Raw genomic sequence first — 23,635 nt, 5'->3', positions numbered from 1 at the left:
TGGATCTGGTACTCTGTGATCCTTTTAATTTTTTCTGCCATCCTTCCTTTTTATTGCCAGTACCTTCCTTCTCTAGGGTCCCCACAACTCATTCTTAACTCTCAGTGCTACTCTATTAAAAAGGCAAAAGACCTATCATTTTTCCTTGTGTTTATTCCTCTCCCAATTCCCCTTCCCCTTTCATCTTTTCCTTCTGGGTCAAAAGAACTTTTGCCAGCCTTGGCCTGCCAAGCCATGTTGGCTTTTGTCAAAACTCTCTGATCAGCACTGGGGCTCCAGGTATTCGTTACCTCATGCGCACTGAGGTCTTCTCACAGACACTCAGGTTTTTTACATGCCCAGCCTGCTTCCTTCTGTTTTAAGTCTAAGGCTCTTTCTATCATTCTTTTATTCTCCTTCTCACATCCTTCTGTATCAGATCTATTCAGATATCCCACTTCCCGTCTCTCTATTCCCCAGTACATCTTTGCCACTCCACCAAAATGAGTATAAGAGGGGACTTCAGAGAGTTGTTAATTTTTTCCTTTTATCTAACAGATAAGGAAAGTGCGACCAGAGAGAAAAAGCAACTTGCCTAAAATTACAAAGTTCATTTGGGTGTAGATCTTGAGTCCCAGAGTATAGTCTCTCCATATCCTTCAAACTTTCCCTGTCACTTCCGTCTTCAAGATTCTCCTTTTGGTAAATACCTCTTTGGGCTCCTTAGAGGTGTTGTAATGTGTTAGCATGGGAGAGGGAAGGGAAGGAGAAAAGGATGTTACAGTACACGGTGTCTCTCCTTTCTAAATCATTTTACCTGTGTTTACAATTTGTCTTGTCCAATAATGTTTAAGTCCTCTAGCTGTGCTATTCTTAATGCAGGCGCAGCTTAAAGGTCATTAAATTAGGGTAGGCTTACATTCATTCAGCAAATACTTAAACTTTTTCTGTGCCTGACTATGTATTGGGCAGTAGGGATGAAGGAATAAGTCCGAATAGCCCCTAATCTCAAGGAGCTCGTAGCCTGGTGTGATGAAGACTGCGCTTCTGCCATAGAGCTGTGGGAGTAAGAGACGGGTTTTAACTCTCTTGGGGAGATAGAAAAACTTCCTAGAGGAAGACAGCTTGAAGCTGGACTTTGCAGGATAAATGGGATTTTTATAAGACACAGAAATCTGATCACTGTGCTCAAAACCCTTCATTGGTGCCCGGTTTCTTCAGTAAAAACCAAACTCTTTTTGTGGCCTAGATAGCCTCACACAATCTGGTCCCCCTCATTACTCTCTGACCTTGTATCCTTTTCCCCTTCCCTCAGCCCCCTGCTCCCGCACCAGTGGCCTCCTTGCCATTCTTCAAACATACCAGGCACACTCCACCTACCCCAGGGTCTTTTTTATACCTGTTCTTTCCTCTGTCTAGAGTGGTCTTCTCCCAGATAGACACATGGCTCACTCATGTCTTTAATCTTGTTCAAGCTTTTTCTCCAAAAGCACCTACTCAAGTGATGCCTTTCCTGAGCATTCTGTTTAAACGGCAGTTACTACTGTCCAGCATTCCTTGTCCCCCTCTCCCTGCTTTATTTTTTTCTGTAGAGTGCATAACATATTAAGTTACTTTGTTTGCCATCCTCAGCCTGAGGGTATGCTTCAAAAAGAGGGAGTTTGTTGGGATGTCTGCCTGGCTCCATTGGCAGAGCATGTGACTCTTGATCTCGGGGTCGTGAGTTCAAACCCCAGGTTGGGTGTGGAGCTTACCTTTAAAAAAAAAAAAAAAAAAGACAGGAGTTTGTTTTTTTCATTTCTGTATACTCAGTGCCTAGAGCAAGGCCTCAAACATAACTTCTTGAATGAATGGTCATTCAACAAGAGTCCACTTCCAATAAATACATTGTGTGATTTGATTTTTTAAATTCTCATAACTTACATGTTCTAAATGTTGTAGGATCTCAGAAGTCCTTGAAAAGTACACTGGAAATTAATTTCTTGTTTAGAAAGTCCAGGTTGACTCTCATTGTTTAGAATAGAATGAGAACATGAGAAAAAAAAAGGAGTAATGAGAATTTCTATAGGAAAATAAAAGTGTTAGGAATGTGACAGAATTTCAGAAAGTTAGGCTATTTGTTTAATGTGGGTGACCCTTTATTCCTGTGATCTTGTTTATTCCCATAATTCTTCTTTAATTGTTACCTCACTCCCCCTTTAAGGTAAGAATTACTAAGCCAAAAAAGAGAAATGAAAACAAGAAATATAAAAATAATTTCCATAAAAATCAGTTGTCTTTTGATTGTGATTTGAGCTCTTACGGATGAGTAGAAAGAGAGCTAATAAGATTTTATAACACAGGCTGAGAAGTCACTGATAAACGAGTGAGCTTGTTATTCAGAGTGGCGTGGCCCCTCTAGCCTGCTGCAGTTTTTGGAAGGTGTGCTGGCCACTCATGTGAAGGCTGATCAGCACTTGGGGGTGGGTTTTTTTTCTCTAAGACTATCCCAGAGCTACAGCTTAGTATAGCTCTTCTCTCTTTTCTTACTAAATCTTCAGTATGGTAAATTGGTCAAGGAGCTTAGTTCTAACTGTAAACTTCACTATAAAAAGGCATGTCATCTTGGAAAGCAGTGGCTGGAAGTCAGAAGTGGTGGATTCTGTTCCTGGTTCTGTCTCATTTTCTCTCTAGTCTTATTCATCTGCATGAACAGAGGTAGGCCTGAATTAGGCGTCTCAGAGGCTATTTTAAGCGTGGACAGTCTGACATTCCAGTGACAGGTAAAAACTTGTGAGTAGCCAAATAAAGTGTTCCTACCTTGAGTATCTTTTTGGTTGCCTCTGGGAAAATGGTTGCTGTTTTCCAGTTTGATTATAGCATTGCTAGATGCAGTTGTAATTTGTGTGACACAGTAGATAGAATACCTAAGGGAAAATAGCCTTTCCAGAATTCCAGATGTTGCATACAATGTGAGCCAGTGTTATAGTTCTTCTGCCCCAGGAGGAATTGGGGGTGGGCATGTGACATTTGCTCCCTTCCCTTTCTGCTTTGCATTAGGGTGCAGCGTAATTGACATTTTAGAGCTGTTACTCTTAATGGTTCCTGTCAGCGAAAATATATTAAGAACCTTCAGAAATGCCATTCAGACGAGATCTGTTTCCCATCGTCACACTTCTAAATAATACATTTTTCATCACCTTTACTTGGTATAGCTCTTTTAAATTTGTGCAAATGTTTCTGTCACTTTGTGCCTCCATTCATTTTGTTAATCAGCTAGGGCACACATAGATAAGTCTGCTTTGAAAGTGAGAAAATCAAGGAGAGAGGGCAGCAGTTAGTAGAAAGAACCTATGATCTAGGAGAAGTGGATTCTAGTGCTCACCCTGTTAAACTGATGTGTGTTTGGGCATGTCAGCTTAGTCTTACTGAGCCTCAGTTGCCCCATCCATAAAATGGGGATAATCCCTGTTTTGCCCTCATTTTGGACTGAGTGGGAGGCTCAGATGATCAAATAGATAAGAAAATGCTTTTGAACTGTTATAAGATGTGTCACAGCAACAGGAAAGACAACTTGACTGCAGGCTTCCAGACAGAAAAGAGGCAGTGCCAGAATTAGCATCAGTGTATTCACACTCAGCCTGGTACCACCTTTGGGATTAGCATCTGAAAGAAGTAATTTTTTCTGTCTCTTTTCTCGCCTTACCTGCTTAATTTAGTTTTAGGTAATAATTTTATTAAGGTTTTAGTGCTTTACTTGTTTTATTTATGTAAGTGTGTTTTCCTTCATTCTGCTTTTCAATCTGATAGGAAATTTGTACATAGACTCCAGGCAAAATCTCCCTCCTTCAGTGATGCCGCCCCCTGGTTACCCTCACATCCCACAGGCACTCAGCACTCCAGGAACGACAATTGCAGGTAATTTGGAGTGTGTTGTCTTACAGTTGGTACTCAGAGTGTAATATTAAAAAACTTTAATTGTCCCAGCGTGAGCGAGGCTGTTCAGGAGGGAGTGAAATCCCTGGTATGGGAGGATGGGGTGACAGTCTGCACAGTTACTTGGCTTCAGTGCTGGGCGAAGGGATTCAAGTGTCATTTGGTGTTTGGACCATATAACCTGCGTCTCTTTGATGCTGTGATTCTAATTATTGTCCTGCCTCTCTAAAGAGGTCCAGGGACATAGAGCTTGTCCTGTGGTCTTAGGTATCTTTGAGGCTTTTTGACTTTGGTGGGACTTGAGCAGGCTTCAAGAACTGTCTTTGATTAGCTCATATATATTTTGCTCCGTTCATTCTGCTGGCATCCCTCCAGCTCTAGTTTCTGAAGAAGGTTCTTACAGAAGAGGTAAGTTGCAGAGTCACTGGTTCATAAACTGTCCCTCCTGGGTTCCTGAATGCAGAATAAGTTACATTTAATCAGGAAGGTAGTTTAAGGATAATCTAGATGAGGAAGTCCTAGCTCAGGAGTGGAGATAACTTGCCCAGAGCCACCAGTTTTGCTAAGTGACCAAACCAAGACTCAAGTCTTGATATCTGGATTTAGAGTTCGTTGTTTTTCTCGTGTACCATGCTGCCGTCCACTTAGGCTGCTCAAGGAACGGAAAGGTCATGTGCAGATGTGAATTTAAAACCCCCGAAGAAGTGTTTGCCCCGTATTAGTGAAGGAGGAGTTGGGGCCAGGTGACCTGTTCTTTGATGAATGGGAGGACTAAGTGTTATTTGTTCTCAGCACTCACCAGGACTTGTAGGTGGCAAGATATGGTAGTTAAGACTCTGGAACCAGATTCCCAGGGTTTGCATTTTGGTGCTTTGCCACTTGATAGCTGCCTTAACCCTCCTACCTTTGTCTATTAAAGGGAGTTCATAACACTGCCTAACTCCTAGGGTTGTTAAGAGCATTAAATGAGGATTAGAGGTAAATCACTTAAATTAGTGCCTGGTGCCATAGTAAGAAATTTATAAGTTAAAAAATAAGTAAACATAGGCATTTCTGCTATACTGTGATATATTGAAAACCTTAGCATTTTATAAAATGGTGCATTAAAAATTACAGGGCTTATAAGAAAAATGAGATTAGCAGCAGACTGCTTAAAACTTTGTAATCAGATCAAGCAAATCAAACAAAACCGCAATAATTCAGTAAAAATTCCACAACATTAAAAAGATATGTTTAATTCCTAATAAAAGAATGAATTCTGCAAATAAATAGAGATTATTACTTGAGAAAAAAGTCTGGTTTGGAAGGGGGTTTGTCAAAGCTATGGAGACAAGGGCAGAATGCACCAAAATTGGGGAGCACGAGCTGCACACAGCCACAGTAATCTAAGGAGAGGAGTGTGGGGAGGGTGGGCATCCTGTACTCCACTCTGGTCTACCGTGGCCTCCCTGCACTCAGCTGTGTTGATGTTCTCTGTGTTCACCCACTGTCACTTGGTGGCACAAAAGTTAACTTGCTGGTGAGAATTCAGGATGACCCAGAGTGACTTCACTGGTACACTGACATCATTCTCTTTTTACCATTCTCATGGGAGCCGGTTCATGTTACTGAAACATGTATTGGTACAGGACAAACTGAGAGAAAGGGTTGCATCAGCACTTGGGCACCCTAGCGTTTTTATGCCCTCCTTGCTTCCTCCTGGTGTAACCAAAACAGGCGTGGGTTTTGGAGTCAAGTGAACTGAATTCAAATCTCTTCCCCTTACTACTTGTATGACCTTGGGTAACTTGCTCCGTTCTCTTAAATCCAAGCCGTGTTATCTGTAACGTGAGGGTGGTTGAGAGCCGCCTGGGTGAAGGCTTCTGAGTGGATTAGGGAGATAACAAGCACCGAGTGCCTGGCACAAAGGAAGTCTTCAGTAGGTGTTCATTTATTCCTTTCTTCTCTACCTAAATCTCTACTGACATTGCCTCCTTCCTTCCAGGCCATCACGGAGCCATGAACCAGCAGCACATGATGCCTTCCCAAGCCTTCCAGATGCGGCGCTCTCTGCCTCCAGACGACATCCAGGATGACTTTGATTGGGATTCAATTGTGTAGAGCTTGTTTCTGCAAGGCACCAGACCCCAGCGTCACCTTTCTGTGCAGTGAAGGGAAAGGTTTAAGAGAATCCAGTTGAGAAAACAGAGTTGCTAATCACTTTACCGATGTTATCAAAATTTCTTTTGAAGACAATCAAAAAGATTTTAGCTGGATAACTTACTGCTTTTATCTGACCCAAACAAGTACTACATGTTTGTCTCCCTGCCAGCTGCCCTATGTAGCTCCTAACTGTTGTGTGATTTGAACGGCTTTTGCATATTTGTGTTTGATGTTGACCACAAGTGCCAGACTGATTTTTTCAGACAGAGCCTATTTTGCTGCAAGCAGTTTATAGATACATATGTGTAAATATATGTACAAAAATTACTGAAAGGCTTCGATTTTTCTAATTGGATTATTACGTCTTGAAAAGAAAGTTACTGTGAGTTTTTATTCCTTGTTAGGCTATTTTCTGCAGGATGCTTTTAACTGATGTAGGCAACTGAAAGGAAATAGATTTTTTCAAAGCCCAGTTTCTTATTTAATCTTTTTCAGAAATGTGGGTATTGAGTTCTACTAAGTCAAAGAACCCAGAGTTTGATGGTCTCCAAACAATCCAGAGGGGCATGTTGTTCCTGAGCAGCATAAAGAACTGACCAAATTTGTTTTGATGGTTGGGGGATTACGGAGTTTATGTTGTACCTCGTCCATGTCTGTTGTCCTCAATCTGCATTATAACAGTTCTAAAATGTATTTGATCAGTTAGCAGCTGGGCATTGCTTGGCTCTTTAACAAAATCATTGCCTCCATATTCACTCATGTATTTATTATTCAAAAGTGTTATTTTAATATTTATTGCTACCTTCTGTGAATGCTCAGCTCCTATTGGGTTCATTAAGGAGAAGCGTGGTGTCTGAAAGCACAGAATTGGTTTCTTTTTTAAGAGTCTACAGACAAGACAATCAGAGAGCTTGTGTCATTCTCTTTATCATCCTTTTACCATGTGAGTATCTCTCTCTAGCATTCCTGCTGATTGACATGTATTAGCTAAATAGCATTTTTCTGGAATTCGAATCAGAGTTCATTTGGGCAACAGAACAGCAGGGCAGGCACTGTGTATAACACAAGTTTCCTCACTCCTTCTCTTTCCATTTAGGAAGCACTGAGGAGAATAGAGCCACACAAACATTTTATTTGCCTCAGTCTTCAGTGCAGTATCCTTAAGTGGTCTGCTGTTTCTGTTGCTCTGTGTGTCTGTGTGCATGACATTTGGGTTACTTTCTTTGAAATGCGTGTGCCTCATTGGGGTTTTTATTAGTTTTTTGTTTTGTTTCATATTGTATCATAGTTACTTTGCATGGATTGATTGTCTTAGTTTTATAATAAAAGTAACAGAAATGAGATTTTTTTTTTAAATGAATAGATTTTGAATTGGTTCTTCAGACCATAAAAAAGGCAGAATTTCTTTCAGTTATAATGGGGGAATGATATGTTCCATCAAATCAAGGAGTAATAACTGCTTACTGGTTGCTTTTTAGCATCTCTAGTCTCTATCAGCCATGCTTTAAATCACTTTAATTAGCCTTAGTGATAATGTGGTTGAGTGTTCTCTACTTGAACTAAACAGACATCTTTGTTTCTGTATGTGTGTATGTGAGAGTGTTTGTCAATGTGTGTGGGTATTTTTTTTTTTTAATAGAATGATGCCTTTAATGAATCACTGGGAAGCCAGCCATAGGAAAGGCTGGTGAGGTTGGGGAGAAAGGAAGGGCTTTATGTTCCTGTTGTTTGGACCCTGCTTGGCATGAAAGAGGAAGCTCAGTTCCAGCCCCTTGGATCAGTGAAAATCGGAGGATTCTGGCAAGGCAGCCAACAGGCCCCTCTTACACAGATCAGAGGCAAGATGAGATAGCAGCCTGCAGAGCAAAAACTTGAAAAAATGGGGGTGGGGTGGGATTTTCAATAGTCTGCTCAAGTCACTGTTTTCTAGATACCAAAATAGCTGTTTTGAAAACTTAAAATTGCTTGGGTAGCAATGTGCACTTTAAACAGTTTAGGTATTGGAATGCAGTCTTACCTTGAATGATTTGAGTAGAAACCACTGATGACGATTTTACAAATTTTGTGAAGCGCATTTACCATTTGGCAGTCATTTACTGATTTGCAGTGATCAATATTTTTATGAGAATTTAAACTTACCACAGATGGCCCTGGAGGCAGAGCCTGCACTCAGACGCGTGGCACTCTTGTGCCGCGGGCGGCCCTGGAGCCCCAGACAGGCCTTCTCAGTGGGCTCCGGCCACCAGAGCACCTGCTGAGGTGCGGAGCCTCCCCTCTCGTGGCTCTTTCAGTTGGTAGTTGTGAATGCAGAGCAAGTTCTGTTTGGGGCTTAAATTGACTGAAGACTTTTGGGGAAAAGAATAATAAATGCATATAATCAAATGGGGGTACTCTGTCCAGGAGAATAATCCGACTGGCATTTGTGGCAGTTTTTGAAATGTAAATGTATTCATGTGTGTTCTTGTAAATACATGTCTCTCAGATGTCCTTTGAAGTGGGAGGGAATCAATCCGGGGATTATTTCAAATGGAATAGAGTATTTTGATATTGTTCATTCAGAGGGTGATGTGTACATATCTATATTGTATATATGTGATGAAAATGCATTGGCTTTTTGTGCAAACACAATCTGCTCTCTCTACTGCTGTTGGACAGTCAGTGTTTTAATGTTTCTACAGTTTTGCTATTGCACGATTTCATATTTTGCCTCTATGATGAACGGCACCCATTCTTTGTAACTGTTTAGTGCTGTAAAGAAATACCCAAGTGTCATTAGGATTGTTGCTGCCAGAACTGATATGCATGAATGGCACTTAAAATAAATATATTATGTTAACTCTATTTACAACAACAGTTGGCCCTGTGTCATGTGCTACAGTTGGGGGAACAAGACTGGAGTCAGTCCCAATGGCAGAAACTTGCAGACAGTCCTTGTGGCCTTGGAGAGTGTGTCCCATTTGTTGCTGCCTTTAGGAATATCTCACTAGTTCTTTGAACTTGGGGAACTTATTTAGTTCCTCTGAGCCTCATTTTCCTCATTTGCAGTGCCTTCAAAATAGGATAATAATACCTATCTCCTAGAGCTGTAGTGGGATTAAATTAACTAATGCATTTAAACATTTAGAACAGTACCTGGAACATGAAAAAGTACTAAGCATCTGCCAGGTGCTGTGCTAAGTAGGTACTGTTATGCTCATTTTACAGTGTGGTTACAACTCAAAGGTGCAGTGGCTTACCCAGATCCTTTATTGGAAGTGACAGAGCTGAGTTTGAATCTGGGTCATTTGATTCCAATGTCATGTTCTTTTACACCATCCTCTGCTACTTCCAAGAAATTCCCCTACCCTACCTGTATCCTTGACCTCATTGTTGCCTCCAGATGTGCCTCCCCAGAGAGCTACCTTCCGAAGGTAAAAATGGAGCTTCTTAACGTTTGCTGAGCCCACGCTCCTGTCAGCCTTCTCAGGAGAAAGCCACAACTCCTGCCTTTAGTGAGTGCAGACTTAACCCAGGACAGGCAAAGACACCAGCTCCAGGGGACAGCCCAGGGGAACTGCTCTGAAGGTGTACCCTGGCAAGGCAGGATTCTGATGGTGAGGAGTTAGGTTATGCTGAGGGCTGAGGCAGTGGTCCAGGAAGGCCTCAGCCTGGCATGGGCTACTTAAGTTGAGTCTTCAAAGGGTTCTGGACAGACAGGTGAAGGTTTTTCCATTTATACCACTGCTCTGAGCCAGGCTTGGAAGCTAGACTAGCATAGGGGTGGGGATCAAAGCAGAAGAAGTGATGGCTTGCTGGTAAAGAACCAAGCACAGCACTCCTGTAAGTGGTGGGGTCCCAACTTGAATGATATGGAAACAGGTTCAGAGGCTAAGCACTGGGCAGACCAACAGTACTGGTGGAAGTGGATCTGAAGCTGCTGTCTGCCTAACTCAAGGGGAGGGCTTTCCTGCCAATCCCATAATCCTGCCCAGGGCCTCTTGCAGCGTCTAACTGAACCCGTACATCACTGCCAGGAAAAGCTGTTTATTGCAGTTTTACCGTTGGGGAAACTGAGGCTCAGAAAGTTTAACTTGCTTAATAAGTTCTCACAGCTAATAGAGGACCTGGGATAATTCAGTCTGGGTCTGACTCCAAAGCTCATTTCTTTTTACGTCACTGCCTTCCAAAAGAGAATTTTCCCAAAGCCAGAGGTAATGCCTGCCCACCAGTTTATGTGTGTCTCGTGGAGGGAGGAGCTCTGTTTTTCTCCCATTACAGGTGAATTTTGGTCATTAGCAGGGCCTCTGAAGGGCGGTAGTTAAGGGCAGAGTTAAATCTGGTCCCTTTGCTGGTTCAGGCGCAGTTGAAGTGCAGCTTTGGGCTAATCAAATGAAAAAAGTAAACGAGATCATTAAGATGCAGGTTTAATTCTCAAGGCTTTGACATGTTGCAGTGTGCAAAGGGCTGCTATTTATAGATGTGCCCTTACCAGCCGGATCAAGCAGTCCTGTGAAAGCCACGTAAGCATCAGCATTCGTGTAAGGCTTGACTACATCTAAACTCCCTAGAATCCTAACTCTCTTGAAGGCTTCAAGCCAGAAGGGGCCTTAGAAATCATCTAATACAGCCCCTGCGTTTTGCTGTTGAGAGCTCGGACCCAGAGAGGGAAGTGACTTGGTCAAAGTCACGGATCTAGAGGAAGATTCAGGGAAGGGGAGGAGTGGGGAGTGTCCTCTACTTGGCAGGAATTTAAAATTCCTACACACATTGTCTGTCTTGACCTACACAGGAACCTGGCGTTGTAGTACCGTACTGCCCCGTTTACAGAAGAGAGGCGGGCACGGTGCAGTCAAAGCTCTCCAAGGCGCTGTACGCACCTGGCCAGAAAGAGCGCTGTTACTGATTATCCACCTGTGGTGGCAGGTCTGAACCTGAGACCGTAACCGGCACTGCTTCCCTGTACTGTCTGCGTGGGCACCTGCGTCATCGCCGAGTGTGACTCCAGTGGGTAAAGATACACGTGTTCTGTGCAACGTGGACCTTGGATGCAAGTCAGCTACCTCAAAGGCAGGCTGTAGCCAAGAATCAGAAAAGCTGGCCGTGGTGGCCTTATTGAGACTTGGTGTCTTTATCCCCAACACGGGTACTACCTTCCGAAAGGATTTTCAGGAGTGATTTTGAGCTTACCTTCCTGTGTGTCTCCCTCCACGTATGACGTGTAACTAGTCAGCGTGGGCAGAGCGCAGACCTGGTGGGTGGCTGCAGCAGAGCCAGAATCCACCTCCAAGTCAGGGCTGTCTCCAGCCTCCAACTCACAAGCAGGGCCCCTAAATAACGCTGACCCCGGTAGTACAGAATAGGACAGCTACCGCGTACTACTTGTTAACATTACTTCTCCCAAGCGCCGTGTAGACGGTATTTACTCTGTGTGGTAGATAGTATCCTCAACTTCGTGTCGTAAATGAAGATTCTGGGCCAGAAAGCGGTTGAGTCACTTGCCCAGGGTCATCCAGCTTGTAAATAGTAGAAATGGTGGTGGTGGTGGTAATAATAATAATAGCAGCAGCAGTGACAGCAGAGCTGGGATTCATACCACCCAGCCACCCTCTTCACCACAATGTGCTGTCAGTTCCTCGCTGTGCCCGCCACTGTGGGGCAGAGCATGGAAGCCTTAGAACAAAGCGGTGAGGCTGCAGTGAGCACCGGAGGCCACCAGAGGGCACAGGGCTGCCAGCTGTGTGCCTTTCCTGGTTCCCAAGGTCGCCTTTCCCATTGGGGGCTGTGCTCCCTCTGCTCCCTTTCTCCACAACCCCTAGGGCTGCGGGCTCCCAAAGACAGGTAGGGAGCCCAGTGGCCAGCCCCCAGAATCTTTTCCCACATCAGAGGTTGCTAGAGGGAGCCAAGGAGCCCCTCTAGTTCTCATCAATAAATACACTGCCGTGGGGCCCACTGAGAGCTGTCTCCCTATAGGCTCCCAAGGCAGAGTGGGAAGGTCACCCCACCTTCAACCCCAAACTCTCTGAGTGTCCTGAGGCTCTGCCTTGCTGGGAGCCGCCGATGCTGGGGGCTGGCATTGTTTGGGCAGGTGTGGAGAGGGCTGTGGCCTGGCCAGCCACATTCGTGGCCCTCCCAGCCCTACCTCAGCCTAATCAGGCTTTGGTGTTCCCACGCACTCACACTGTCCTGTGGCCGTCACAAACATTGTGGTTATTGCCGACATTTGCCAGACCCCTACCCAGTTTTTGAGCCATTATCTAAGTTAACAGCCCCAGCTGCTTTGGAGGCCGCTGGACAGTGCTGTTGAGAGACGTGAAGTCATCTGCCCAAGGTCACAGCCAGTGAGAGAGGACGGTGACAGATCAGGAAGCCAGCTCTGCCTCCCTCCGGCTCTTCGTATTGAGGTGCCCTGTCTCTTCCACAAAACTCTCCTGGTGCCCTTGACCTCCCTCAAGGCTGTCACCACACCCAATCCCGCCCCACCTCACCCAGCACAGGCTCTGAGCTGACGTCACCAAGGGTGAAGATGCCCCTCTCTCAACGCAGGCCCCAGAAGGTCAGAGAGGCAACTTCCCGTCCTGGACAATGGCAATAAAGACATCTGAGGACACTTCCCACCCTTTCCGTGTCTGATGACGTTCACAGGCAAGAGGCCGCCCTGGGAACAGTCCTCTGGTTCCGTGTGAGTGTAAGCACACATACTGTGTGACTCTGGGGTATTTGGAAGTCCCGTTCCTGGGTGACAGGGTGACAGCAGATGGCCGTGTGGCTGTCTGATGGTGCCCACGGGGCCTTCTGTGTGTGTGAGCGAGTGCTTGTGTGACCGTGCCTCCGTGTGTCTGTGTGGGCTCGTCAGCCGCGACAGAGAAAGCATGCTGGGGGGGTGGGGGGATAACTCCTCGCTCGAATTCCGCCTCCCTCCTCCCTTCTGAGCCTTCTTAGCCGCTTGAATCTCCCCAAGGGCCCATGTCCTGGGAGAGAACCAGGTTCCCAGGTGCTGTCAGGGTTGGGGACTGTGGGTGCCATACACGCGACTTCTTCCCCTTTTCTCATCTGTGGCGGCTCCTCCCTACCAATCTGAGCTGGTTCCCCGGTCTAGCTCCATTTGCTTCTGCCCCCGGGCAGCCCCCAGCCGGCCCCACGCAGAGCATCCAGGCCAGGCCAGAAGCTGGTCTCTCCCGAGCGGCTGGCCTGGGGCTGAGCATGTTCCCTGTAGGCCCCAAAGGCCCGAAAAATACAGTAGCCAATGGAAAGAACACGGACTCTGCAGTCAGAAGCAGCTGGAATTCCATCCCGGCAAGACATCCTCTCTGACCTCAGTTTCCTTATCTGTAAAATGGGGATGGAATGCCTTACCTCAAAGTGTTGATGAGCTCGTCCAGGAGAAGTCAGTTGGAAGGCAGCTGCACGGGCCCTGGCACATCCTAGTCCCGGGACTGCCCTGCCGTCCTCCCCTCGCACATGCAGTCTCTCGCTGCGCTGCCCAGACCGGCTGACTCCCGCACACCGTCCTTGCCCTCCCGGAGCCCTGGCAGGGGTGGAACGCCTCCCCTTGCGGCGGGTCTGGTGCAGCAGCCCTACCTGGGCAGTCCACTCCCACCCCTAGGGCCACAGCAGTCCTTTGAAAGCGGTGCTCTTCCCGTGGTCTTCCCCTGCTCCCACGGGCTTCGCACTGTCTTGAGGTGGACGGCAGAACCCCTTAGCCCGGTATTTCAAGCCTCCTTCCCCGGCTGTTGCCCAAGCCCCTCTTGACACATTCTCTGCCTCAGCCCCCCGCCCCCACTCCCTTCCCCTCTGTGCTTCCTGCTGCCGTGCCTTTGGTCTGGTCCAAATCTGCCCGTTGATCAAGGCCCAGCTCAAATGCCAACTCGTCTGGCAAGCGTTCTCAGACCTGGCCCCACGGGACCTTCTCTCATGACTCTCAGTCTGCTTCCCGTGTGTCCTGTCCTCCCTCTAGGCCTGTGGCCTCTGGGGCATGTGGCCAGAACTCCAGCTGTGTCTCCTTCCTTCCTGACAGTCTTCGGAGCAGACTGAAGGTTGGGGGAACAGGAGGCAGCTGCTGGTGAATGGAGTGCCACCACGGCCTCATCCTGGCCAGGCCACAAGGCTGTGACATGAAAAGCCAACTGTCCCCTGGAGCCTGGGGGAGGAGAGGACGCCCTCCAGCCCAGCCTGGACTTGGATCAAGCCAATAGGCTTCAAATTCCAACTCAGCAATCATTTTCTGGGTAATGTTGGGCACTGTCTTCTGAGAGCCTCTATTTCCTCCTCTGTAAAATGGGCATCATGTGCCTACTTCACGGAGTCTGATGCAGCAGCTGCTCCTTACTCCTTCCCCTTCCTTAAAGATGGCAGTCTGGGGCCAGGAAGATACTGCAGGACGTAGGGACCGAGTAGATGTTTAAGCTCTTCTTTGGAATTTGTGAGAACTGCCTTCTGTTCTGGAATTTTCAGCTTTGTGACTGCAGCTGCTGCCCAGGGCACCTGGCAACGAATGTGCAAAGTTGTGCCTTCCCCTAGGCCTAGGTAGCCACATGGCTTGTGTCCATACTGGTCCTCTCCGTTGGCAGGGTGCCCGGTGCAGTGCGCTACCAATACAACTGTACCTGGCCTCTGTGTATTATGCACCCTTGAAAAAGTCAAGGTCTCTTAATCTCTGGGCTTCTGAGCTTCAGTTTATCCATCAGTAAAATGGGATTCTACGGTTATTTCTTACATATTCCCGGAGCTGTTAAGAGGTTCACACACACTGCAAGTCTTCCTCAGGTAGTTCAGGGCTCTTAGAGGAACCAGAGCTGTTACACTCTCCAGGACGAGTTTACGAGCAGGATGGGGAGGCTGTGAGATGTGAGCCACACCGTCCCTCCTCAAGGTCACACAGGTCAGCAGGGAGGTCTCTAGACTCCCACTTGGGCTCCATTTCTGGCCTTTCCTACTGGGGTCAGCTGGGGCCTCCGGCCCGGCGGGAAGCAGAGCCCACCCTTGGGGGGGGGACTGGGCCCCAGTGAACCCAACTTTACCATGCACGTTGGAACCATGCTGAGGTCGCACAAACCCAAGGGTTAACTTTTCCATACTGGAAAGCCCTCGATCCATAGTGAGTGTTAGGATTATTGCAAATAGCACGACCTTGCTGATGCCCTAAGGGCTCAGCAGCCCCCACTAAGTGCCAGGCCTGTATGGGTCCTGGGGTCACAGCGGAGCATGACGCAGCCTCTGCTTTCAGGAACTCAGAGGAAAGTGGGCAAGACAGACAGTTTGGCAAGGTTTACGGAGGGAAAGTGTCTGAGGCTGGTGAAGCCCAGAGGAGGTGGAGAATGTCTTAAGCCAGGCTTGCTGGAGCTGGGCGTGAGGGAGGACATTTTTCACAATCTGAAATTCACAATGTAGTTCTTGTCTCCGTTTTTCAGATGTAGAAACTGGAGTCTGGGAAAGGCCACGCAGCTGGTCACTGAAGGAGCTGGGACTCTGACCCAGGGCTGTCTCCCTTCAGAGCTAGAGCTCTGTCACCTACAACAGGTCTGGGCCCTTCTTCCTGGTTCACTCTTAGGGGCGCTTTTGGGATCCTGGTGGAAGGGTGAGCAGGGACTAACCAGGAAGGGCCTTGAATGCCAGGCCAGGGGGTCTGGGTTTTCTTCTGAAGGTCTGTGGTAGCCGCTGGTGGGTTTTTAGGTGGGGCGGCGGGTGGAAGAGGCGGCATGGCCTGGAAGGCTACAGAGGAGCAAGAATTTGCCAGAAGAGGTAGCCTTGGATGTGGGAAGCCCAGCAATCGCAGCCCCACCTGCTGCCCATAAGGAATGAAGGCGTGTGGGGGTCCCGGGGACCAATGCCTCAGGACTCAGGTGTGGACCTGGCAAGGGCCCCAAGATCCAGCACCCAGCCACTTCAACGCAGGAGCTCAGGGAGGGGGCCTGAACTCACACCTGGGCCGGGGCTGGGCTGGGAATTGTGAGGGTGCGGGAAGGGGAGCTGGTTCCCATTTCCCAGGGCAGACGTCAGAGGTGGAGTTAGGGCAGGGCCCAAAGGTGTGAGGCCTCAGAGCCATTTCCTCTTTCCCACAGCACGGACGACTCACTCCCGTAACCCCCCACCTGTTCCAGTTCTGCCTCATACCAGGTAGGTCCTGGCTAGGGGCCTAGCGGAGAAGGAGGCTTGAGGAATCAAAGCCCCCCCATTCCCTCTGTACCTGGGGAGGGGAAAGACCGAAAACCAAAGCCAGCCAGAAACAGGGCTCTTCCAGCCCACAGCAGCCCCACCCAAGCCCCTCCTGAATATTCAGCTGTATTTCATTTCGCTTGAGCCCCATACTTACCCAACCTTGATCCGAAACCCGGCCCTCGCCAGCCTCCACATCATTTGCGGTCCCAACATCAACCTAATCCCTGCAGCTCTGGGTTCCAAACCTAACCTGACACCCCAATCCTGCCCTCAGCCCCATTCTAACCCTGCCCCAGACTCAAACCCCACTGTGAGTCCTGATGTAAACTCCTACCACTGACTGCTCCTCCGTCTTGCCCCAGCTTAGCCCCAACCCCAAACAGAACCTCAGGCTGACCCTAGCCAGCTTTCACCTTGACCCAGCTCGACTCCGCGCACCCCAGTTCAGTGCCAGGGCCAACCTCAGCATACCGACCCCTGCCTGCAGCTCACCTCCATCCCAATCACAGCACACTCGACCCTTATGCAAATGTCTGGCCTCCCCTTCAACCTGGACTCCATCCACAACCTGCCAGAGCCTATCCTGTCCCTCCCCCTCCCCCAGTGCGCACTCCCACCCCGCGCTCCTCGAGCAGAGGCCACCGTGTGGCTGGACTGGATGTGCAGACCCCAGTGTGGGCACACACACATGCACACAGCCCTCAGTGTGTGAACACACACACACACACACACACACACACACACACACACACACACAGGAGAGGGGAGGGACGTCCAGTCCAGCTCTGAGGACTGGCCTGGGAAGGCAGGGAGAGCCAGTGTTTCCTGCCGGGCCCTCCCCCACCCCGGCCTTGGGCCGGACTCCTTTGTAGTTCCCTCCCTGTCAGGCTCTGCTCCTCCAGTTCCTTCTTCAATACCGACTCTCTCCACCCAGGGATTCCTGCCCCTGTCCCCTTCCTGAAAGCCGTCCTGGCTTCTGGCCTGGTTTGTGTGTAGATTAGGACAATGGAGCTCCCAGGGCGTTCCTTCTTCTGTGTCCTGGGGGCCTTGCTCACAAGAGAACACAAGAAATAGGCCCTGAGCCAGAGGGTCTGCGTCTAGAGGGGCAGAAGCACACCCAGGTAATCCTACCCAACAAGATCCCCAGTAAGGGAATGTATCTGGTTCTATGGGAACTAAGAGAGTTTTTTTTCACTGGGGATACAGAGGGGTTATTTGGTCTGGGCCTTAAAGTTTGAGTAGGAGTTCACCTAGTGACGGATGGAAAAGCCTTCCAGGCAGATAAAACAGCATGTTCAGGAAGGGTGGAGGAGGCGAGCCTGGTCAGAAAGGTCAGGGTGGGGAGAGAAGGCTGGTCTAGCTGGGGAAGAAGGGGAGCAGAAGAGGAGGGCACCCGTGTGGGGGAGGTGGTAGTTGGAAGGCAGAAACAGCAGGACTGAGGAGGTTAGGGAGCAGGGTAAGGGCATCGGGAAGGAGAGGGGAGGAGTTCATTCTCGGACAATGTAAGGCTGAAGGACAGGCAAGGTCAGCACCAGGTGAGAACAGGCTGTGGCTGAGATGGGCAGGTGGCCAACAGAGTGGTCAGTGGGGACCAGAAGCTGCTGCTGCTATTGGTAAAAATCATAATAATGGGATGACCTTTTACTGAGTGCTTTCTGTGTACCAGGCACTGAGCTAAGCGTTTTTACATCATCTGATCCTCAGAATACTCCGCAAGGTAGGAGGTAGTGGTAGTATCGATCCACAAGGGGTGCTAAGGCTCAGAGAGGAGAAACAACTTGCCCCAAGGTCACACACATGAAAATCATGCAGTAGATAAGACTTGAACCCAGGCCCGTGGGACAGCAGAGCAGAGTCCTTCCTCAAAGTCACAGTGGCCAAACCTAGTACCTCCCTTGGTCTACAACTCATCTCTCGTCATTTGAAGCCCCCTTGGAACCCCCTCTCTCCCCGGGCTGAACTACTCACATTTCCCTGAATATTCCGGACCTATTGACCTGCTTGTCCCACATGTAGTGTCCTCTGCAAGAAATGGTCTATTCCTGGCCCCTTCTCTAAGAAAATTCTACCCATTCTCCAGAACTCAGTGCTGGCACAAGCATCTTTGGGAAATCTTCCTGAACTCCCTGCCCCTGGGCTGCGTGGGATGGCTCCTCCATCCACCCCCACCCCCCTAATCACCCTGCATTGCCAGGTCTGGGCCTCCCTCCTTAAGGGCTGGGCTGGGTCTGCAGCCCCACCCCAGCATGGGGCTTGGCCTAGGGCAGGTGTCGGTGAGTGTGTGTGGTTGGTTAAGGAACACAGGACCTAGCCTGGCTGGGGGTTCAAGTGGGAGCCCAGGGAGGGGCCAGGGCTCTTGCTGGGCTCCGGGACTGATCTCTTATCTGCCGGGGCTGTCTCAGGCCTTATCTGATTAGGCCTGAGTTGACAGGCAAGCCGATGAGATGCTGATGAGATGCTGATAAGCCCCCGTGGTTACTCAGTAACCCTGCCCTCATTAAAAGTCCCACTGTTTCCCTCTGGCATCCAGAAGCAGCCACTCCTCCCTCTTGGGCACTGCTGCCATGAATACCATCCTGCTCTCTGCACTGTGCTTCCTCGGGACCTGGGCTGTCCTGGCAGGGGGAGTCACCGTGCAGGTAAATCCTGTGTCCCTCCCCTGGCCCGGCTGGCCCTCTGCCCCCAGTGCCCAGGCCCTGTGCCCTGAGAGAGCACTCGCTCCTTGGGGCTGGAGCAGAGGGCGTGTCTCAGGTGTGGCTCGTTCTCAGGTACCTGTCTCTCAGCCCTGCCTCCTACTCCTTCCCCTTCCAACTTGGAGGAGAGAAGAGAAATAACCGTTTGGGAAAGGGAGGTGATTCGCCAATTTACTGGGTGCTTGCCATGAGCCTGGCCCCTCAAGGGAGGCCCCACGACCACGCTGGGAAAATGGGATTATCAGTCCCCATTTTTCTGAGGAGTAAAACAGCCTCGGAGCAGTTGTGTAACTGGCCCTAGGCACATGGCTGGGAAGTGAAGAGCTAGATTCAATTCTAGACCCTACTCCTCAGTCCTGTCCGCAGCCAGAGCCCCGGGCCTGGGTCCTGGGAATCCCGCGGACACCCCGGAGCGGGCTGCGGCCTGACCTCACGCTCTGGACATGTCTCTCTCAGGATGGAAAGTTCTCTTTTCCTCTGGACTCAGTGAAGAAGCTCAAGGACCTCCGGGAGCTCCAGGAGCCCAGCATCTGGAAGGGCAGGAAGAGTGCTGGGCCCGCGGCTCCCCGAGTCTGCAGCCACCTGAAGTTTCCCGCAGAACTCAAGCCTCTCTGCAAGGAGACCAATGCCCAGGACATCCTGCACAGGCTGGGTGGGCAGCCTCCTCTCTGGTGGGCGGGGCCTGGGAGCTCCCTGATTGGCGGCCCGGGAGCGGGAGGCGTGCTCTGATTGGTGGGTCTGCCGGCCCCTCGGGCCCTCGCTCTCGCTCCTTCTGGGCGGGATCCCCGCTCCGGCCGGCGGGCTCGAGCGGGACCCGTCCGCGGCGGAAAGACCGCGCCGCGAGCGGACGGGCGGCGTTTGTCCTGGGACTCGGTGGCCGATGTCCAAGCTCTGGCGCGAGGGAAGGGGAGGCTCTGACTCTCTGACCCATCTCTCCCGCGCAGAGGCCATCGCCGAGGACCCGAGCGCCTGCGAGATCTGTGCCTTCGCCGCCTGTGCCGGATGCTAGGCCGGCCGAGGACAGCCGAGGACAGCCGAGGACAGCCGGCCGGCCTCTCCCTCTCCCGCCGCAGCTCGCAGCCCCGCCCGCCGGGCCTCCAGGGGAGGAGTGAAGAGGGGCTGGCCTGGGGCGGCGTGCGGAGGCCCAGCCCCTGACCCATCCGAGTTGCAGGTGTTTCCCAAGATCCTCTCCAACCCTCAGCTAATAAACCAGTTGCCAGAGTCCTCCTGTGTGGCCTCCTGCCTGCCCGCATTCGTCGGTGGACTTGTAGGCCAGCTTTATGAGGGTGCCTCCCCTGGCCTGCACGCCCAGAGTTTAGTGGGCCTCCCCCTATAAAGCTCGCCCCCCCGGGGGCTGCCACCACACACAGGCACTGAGGGGACCCCAACCTCCGGACCCCCATGGGGGAGGTGGACCGCCCGCTTTTCTGTCACATCTGCAGCAGGTGCGGGAGCGGCTAAGCCCCGAGTGAGCACAGGTGTCCCTGCGGGCATGCGGGCCCCCCACGTGGCTGGAGCGGCTGTGAGACTGGCCTGGCTCGGCAGTGCTCCGGGTTCCTCAGGCCCTGGCCCCCACTGACCACCGCAGCCTAGCCTCCTGCCCTCTCCGGGGCCACAGCTCAAGCCGGGCCCTCACCACTTCCTCTGCTCCCCCGGCCTATGCTCAGCTCCTCTTCCCACACCCCCGCCAAATAGACTCCCGCTGAGGCCCCAAGGCTGTGCTCCCACGGCCTCTCCTCAGAAGCCTCTCCCTCCCCGGGGGAGGGGGTCTTCCAGCTCCCACTCTTTCCTTGGGGCTCTGTGGGCACTTTGATCAGCTGCACCCCTCGCAGGGCGCCGGCCTCACTGTGCTGTACGGGTTTCTGTGCCTGAAGAGGTCTCTCTGACCCCCAGAGCGGGGGAAGCCCACCACACCGATGATTGCCAGAGCTACGCAGTCCGCAGTCCGGCCTCAGGTCTCGCACACACTGTGTGATGCTAGCAAAGTCACTTTCCCTCTCTGTGCCTCAGTGTCCTCCCTGTAAAACTGGGACTGTGAGAGGACCTGCCTCCCAGGCTCGGTGAGATAATGCTGTAAATGTGTATGTCACGCACATAGAGTTCAGGCCGTGTGCAAACAGAGAACCAATAAATGGTAAAAACAAACAAACCAGAAAATGGGGAACCAGCATCAAGCTGAGACTGCCTCAGACAGGGGTGAGGAGGTGAGGCACAGAGGGCTGCTTGTCAGCAAGTTAGAGGGAATGGGGAAAGAGACCAGGGCATTTCTTGGAGAGGTGGGTGGAGGGGAATGCCCCGGAGTGGTTCGGGCAGAATTCCCTGGGCTGCAGAATTCAGAGGGTGAGGGGTCTTTAGGGCCAGGTCAGGGGAGGCTTTGTGAAGCAGGAGGGGAGGCAGGCATCTGCTCGAGTGTTTGGGATGTGCATGGGGTGGGTGGACGTTCAAAAGCAATCGGGAGGTAGGGAGGCGGAGGGCATTCCAGAAGGTGGAGTTAGGTGCCGACACAGAAGCAGGAAGGTCCGAGGCCCCGGAAGTGTTTGTGGGCTGGACGGGGTGGGCCCTCGGAGGCACACGGGGCTGGGTTTGAACCTGCCCATGTCACTTACAGTTGTGAACCCGTCTCTGAGACTTGGTTTCCTCAAACCCCGAAAACGGGGATGCTAACAGACCCCACTGCCCCGGGTTGCAGGGGGATTTGATGAGACGTGGGGTGGGGCAGGCCCTTTAACGCTCCCAGTCTGGGCCTGGACTCTGGGTGTGGATCCTGGCTCCGCCTGTTACCAGCTGTGTGGCTGTGGCCAGTGCTCGGCCTCTTCTCCCCTCACACTCCTCGTCTGTAAAATGCTGCTGACAAGAAGCCCCACTTTGTAGGTCCGAGCGAAGATTAAATGAGGTAGAACAGGAAAAGCTCTTAGAGCCCCGTCTGCCCGTAGTAGGCCGTCCGCCCGTGCCGCTGTGGCCGTTTCTGTGTAGGTGGCTCAGCCCGGGCCTGGCACGTAGTAGGTGCTCGGCCAGTGGCAGTTCCCTTCACTGCCTCCTCCGCAGGCAGGTGGGGACCCAGCATAGCTGCAGGGAGCCGCGGGAGCGGAGGCCAGGTGGTGCTTGCGCTCAGTTTAGATGTGAGACGGGGCGCTGGGGATCCACAGAAGGATAAGGGACCCAATCAGAGCAGGGCTGCGGTGTCCCTCTGGCATGCTGGGCCCGAGAGACACGGGAGGTACTGCGAAGGCCCCAGCCCGCCTTGCCTGTGGGGTGAGGGAGAGGAAGGAACTAGAGCTCTGGGGTTTGCGGCCTGGCGGAGCCGGAAGCGGCAGGGCTCATGAGCAGAACTGGGCAGTGGGGAGGGGCAGCTGGTCTGGGGGAGTTCGCCATGGCCTTGGCCCTGGGTAAGCTGAGTTCGGAGACCATGGCCCCTCTGTGCCTGGCTCTCCTCTCTGGCTGCCCGAGACGGGGGCTGCGGGGGAGCCCACCCTGTGGAAGGGCCCAGGAGTTGGCCGCAGCTGTGAGAACGCAGGGGCTTCTCTGTTAGGCATCATCGGTGTGGCCCGAGCCCCGGGGAGGCAGTAACATGGTGGTTCAGAGCGTGTGTCTGGCCCGGTCTGCTTGGGAAGAAGCCGGCTTTGCCGCTGAGCCTGTCGTCCTGGACGAGTTCGTTCTCCCTCTGCACCTGGGGCTCTTTATTTGTAAAGTGGAGTGGTTGTCGAACAGTACCTGCTTCATTGCACTGTTTCAAGGACTCAGTGAGTTTAGAGTAGGGCCTACGGTACAGCAAATGCTCAATAGACTTTGAATTTTTAAAAAATGTTATTTATTTGAGAGAGGGAGAGGTACGGAGAGAGAGCACACAGACAGGGGGAGTGGGAGAGAGAGAAGCGGGCTCCCTGCTGAGTGAGGAGCCCGACGTGGGACTCGATCCCAGCACCCTGGGATCATGACCTGAGCCGAAGGCAGGTGCTCAACCTACTGAGCCACCCAGGTGTCCCTGACATGGGTTATTGTTGTTATTACTCCTCAGGGCGGCCGGGATGGAGAGAGGGCGGAAAGGTCTTCCATCTGGAGCTGGCCAGATGGTCCTGGGGAGCCTGAGAAGCGAGGGAGCTCAGGAAGGTAAGGGTGAAGGCCAAGGCCCATCTTCTCAGGAGCCCCGGGGCAGAGGCCGTCCAGACACCCGGCCTGGGAAGGGGGCACCGTGGGGTTCTTCCCTGCACCCACCCACTGGTGCAGCCCCACCTCCCAGGGGAAACTCTTCCCCCCACTCCCCTGCATCCTGGGCGGGAGCACAGCAGCTCTGGCTGCCGCTGGGCCAGGTCCGGAGCTCTGCTTGCAGGGTCAGATGGGTCCGGTCGCTCTGCAGCATCTCAGCTCTGTGATGTTGGGGGGCTCATTCCATGCCCCCCACCAGCCTCCCTCCTCCAATATGAAATAGGGCTTGCTGACCCAACTCGTCAGGCGCCGGACACTGGGAAACTCCTGACTCTACCCTGAGATCTCCCTTTCTCCTCACGCACTCAGCTTCCCAAGCAGCCCTGCCCGGGGCTCCCAGGGACGGACACATGGACTCCAGACTCGGGGTGTAGGTAGCTGGGGCATCTTTATTCCACAGCAGTGTTGCCTCAGGGGCCAAACTCCCCTCCAACCACATGTCCAAACGTGTCGTGCCACGTCCAGTCGCTCGGGCCTCCGGCCGGTGGTGGCAATGATGCACTCAGGGGCCCCCCGGGGCTCGGACGGAGTGGGGGGTGCAGCGGGCTGGGGGCAGTGTCTGGGTGGGC

The 23,635-nt window shown here is 51.5% G+C and overlaps 2 protein-coding genes across 7 annotated transcripts in view; both read left to right on the top strand.

The window, feature by feature from the left end:
* FOXJ3 (forkhead box J3) overlaps positions 1-8,877 on the top strand; it is a 142,298-nt gene extending 133,421 nt beyond the window's left edge. For all 6 annotated transcript variants that reach the window (XM_045799839.2, XM_045799835.2, XM_045799838.2 and 3 more), the window contains 2 exons: positions 3,769-3,876; positions 5,879-8,877. In XM_045799839.2, the coding sequence (XP_045655795.1) occupies positions 3,769-3,876; positions 5,879-5,994 (224 nt within the window). In that variant the 3' untranslated portion in view covers positions 5,995-8,877. The remainder of the gene's footprint in view (positions 1-3,768; positions 3,877-5,878) is intronic.
* Positions 8,878-18,698: 9,821 nt separating this feature from the next.
* Positions 18,699-20,090, top strand: GUCA2A (guanylate cyclase activator 2A). Its single transcript, XM_045799473.2, has 3 exons — positions 18,699-18,809; positions 19,320-19,515; positions 19,808-20,090. The coding sequence occupies exons 1-3, from the start codon at positions 18,735-18,737 to the stop codon at positions 19,870-19,872; spliced, it is 336 nt and encodes a 111-aa protein (XP_045655429.1). The 5' UTR covers positions 18,699-18,734; the 3' UTR covers positions 19,873-20,090.
* The last annotated feature ends 3,545 nt before the right edge of the window (positions 20,091-23,635 follow it).

The sequence above is a fragment of the Ursus americanus genome, chromosome 12, assembly GCF_024610735.1.
Source record: "Ursus americanus isolate L20-20 chromosome 12, mUrsAme1.1.p, whole genome shotgun sequence".
NCBI classification, from domain to species: Eukaryota; Metazoa; Chordata; class Mammalia; order Carnivora; family Ursidae; genus Ursus; species Ursus americanus.
The sequence above is the reverse complement of the archived record's forward strand: the minus strand, read 5'-3'. Positions and strand labels throughout refer to the sequence as shown.

Excerpts from the sequence above, each read along its gene's own strand:
- GUCA2A (XM_045799473.2), top strand. The coding sequence starts at position 18,735 with ATGAATACCATCCTGCTCTCTGCACTGTGCTTCCTCGGGACCTGGGCT. Across the intron at positions 18,810-19,319 it reads CAGGGGGAGTCACCGTGCAG|GATGGAAAGTTCTCTTTTCC; the intron begins GTAAATCCTGTG and ends TGTCTCTCTCAG. Across the intron at positions 19,516-19,807 it reads GGACATCCTGCACAGGCTGG|AGGCCATCGCCGAGGACCCG; the intron begins GTGGGCAGCCTC and ends TCTCCCGCGCAG.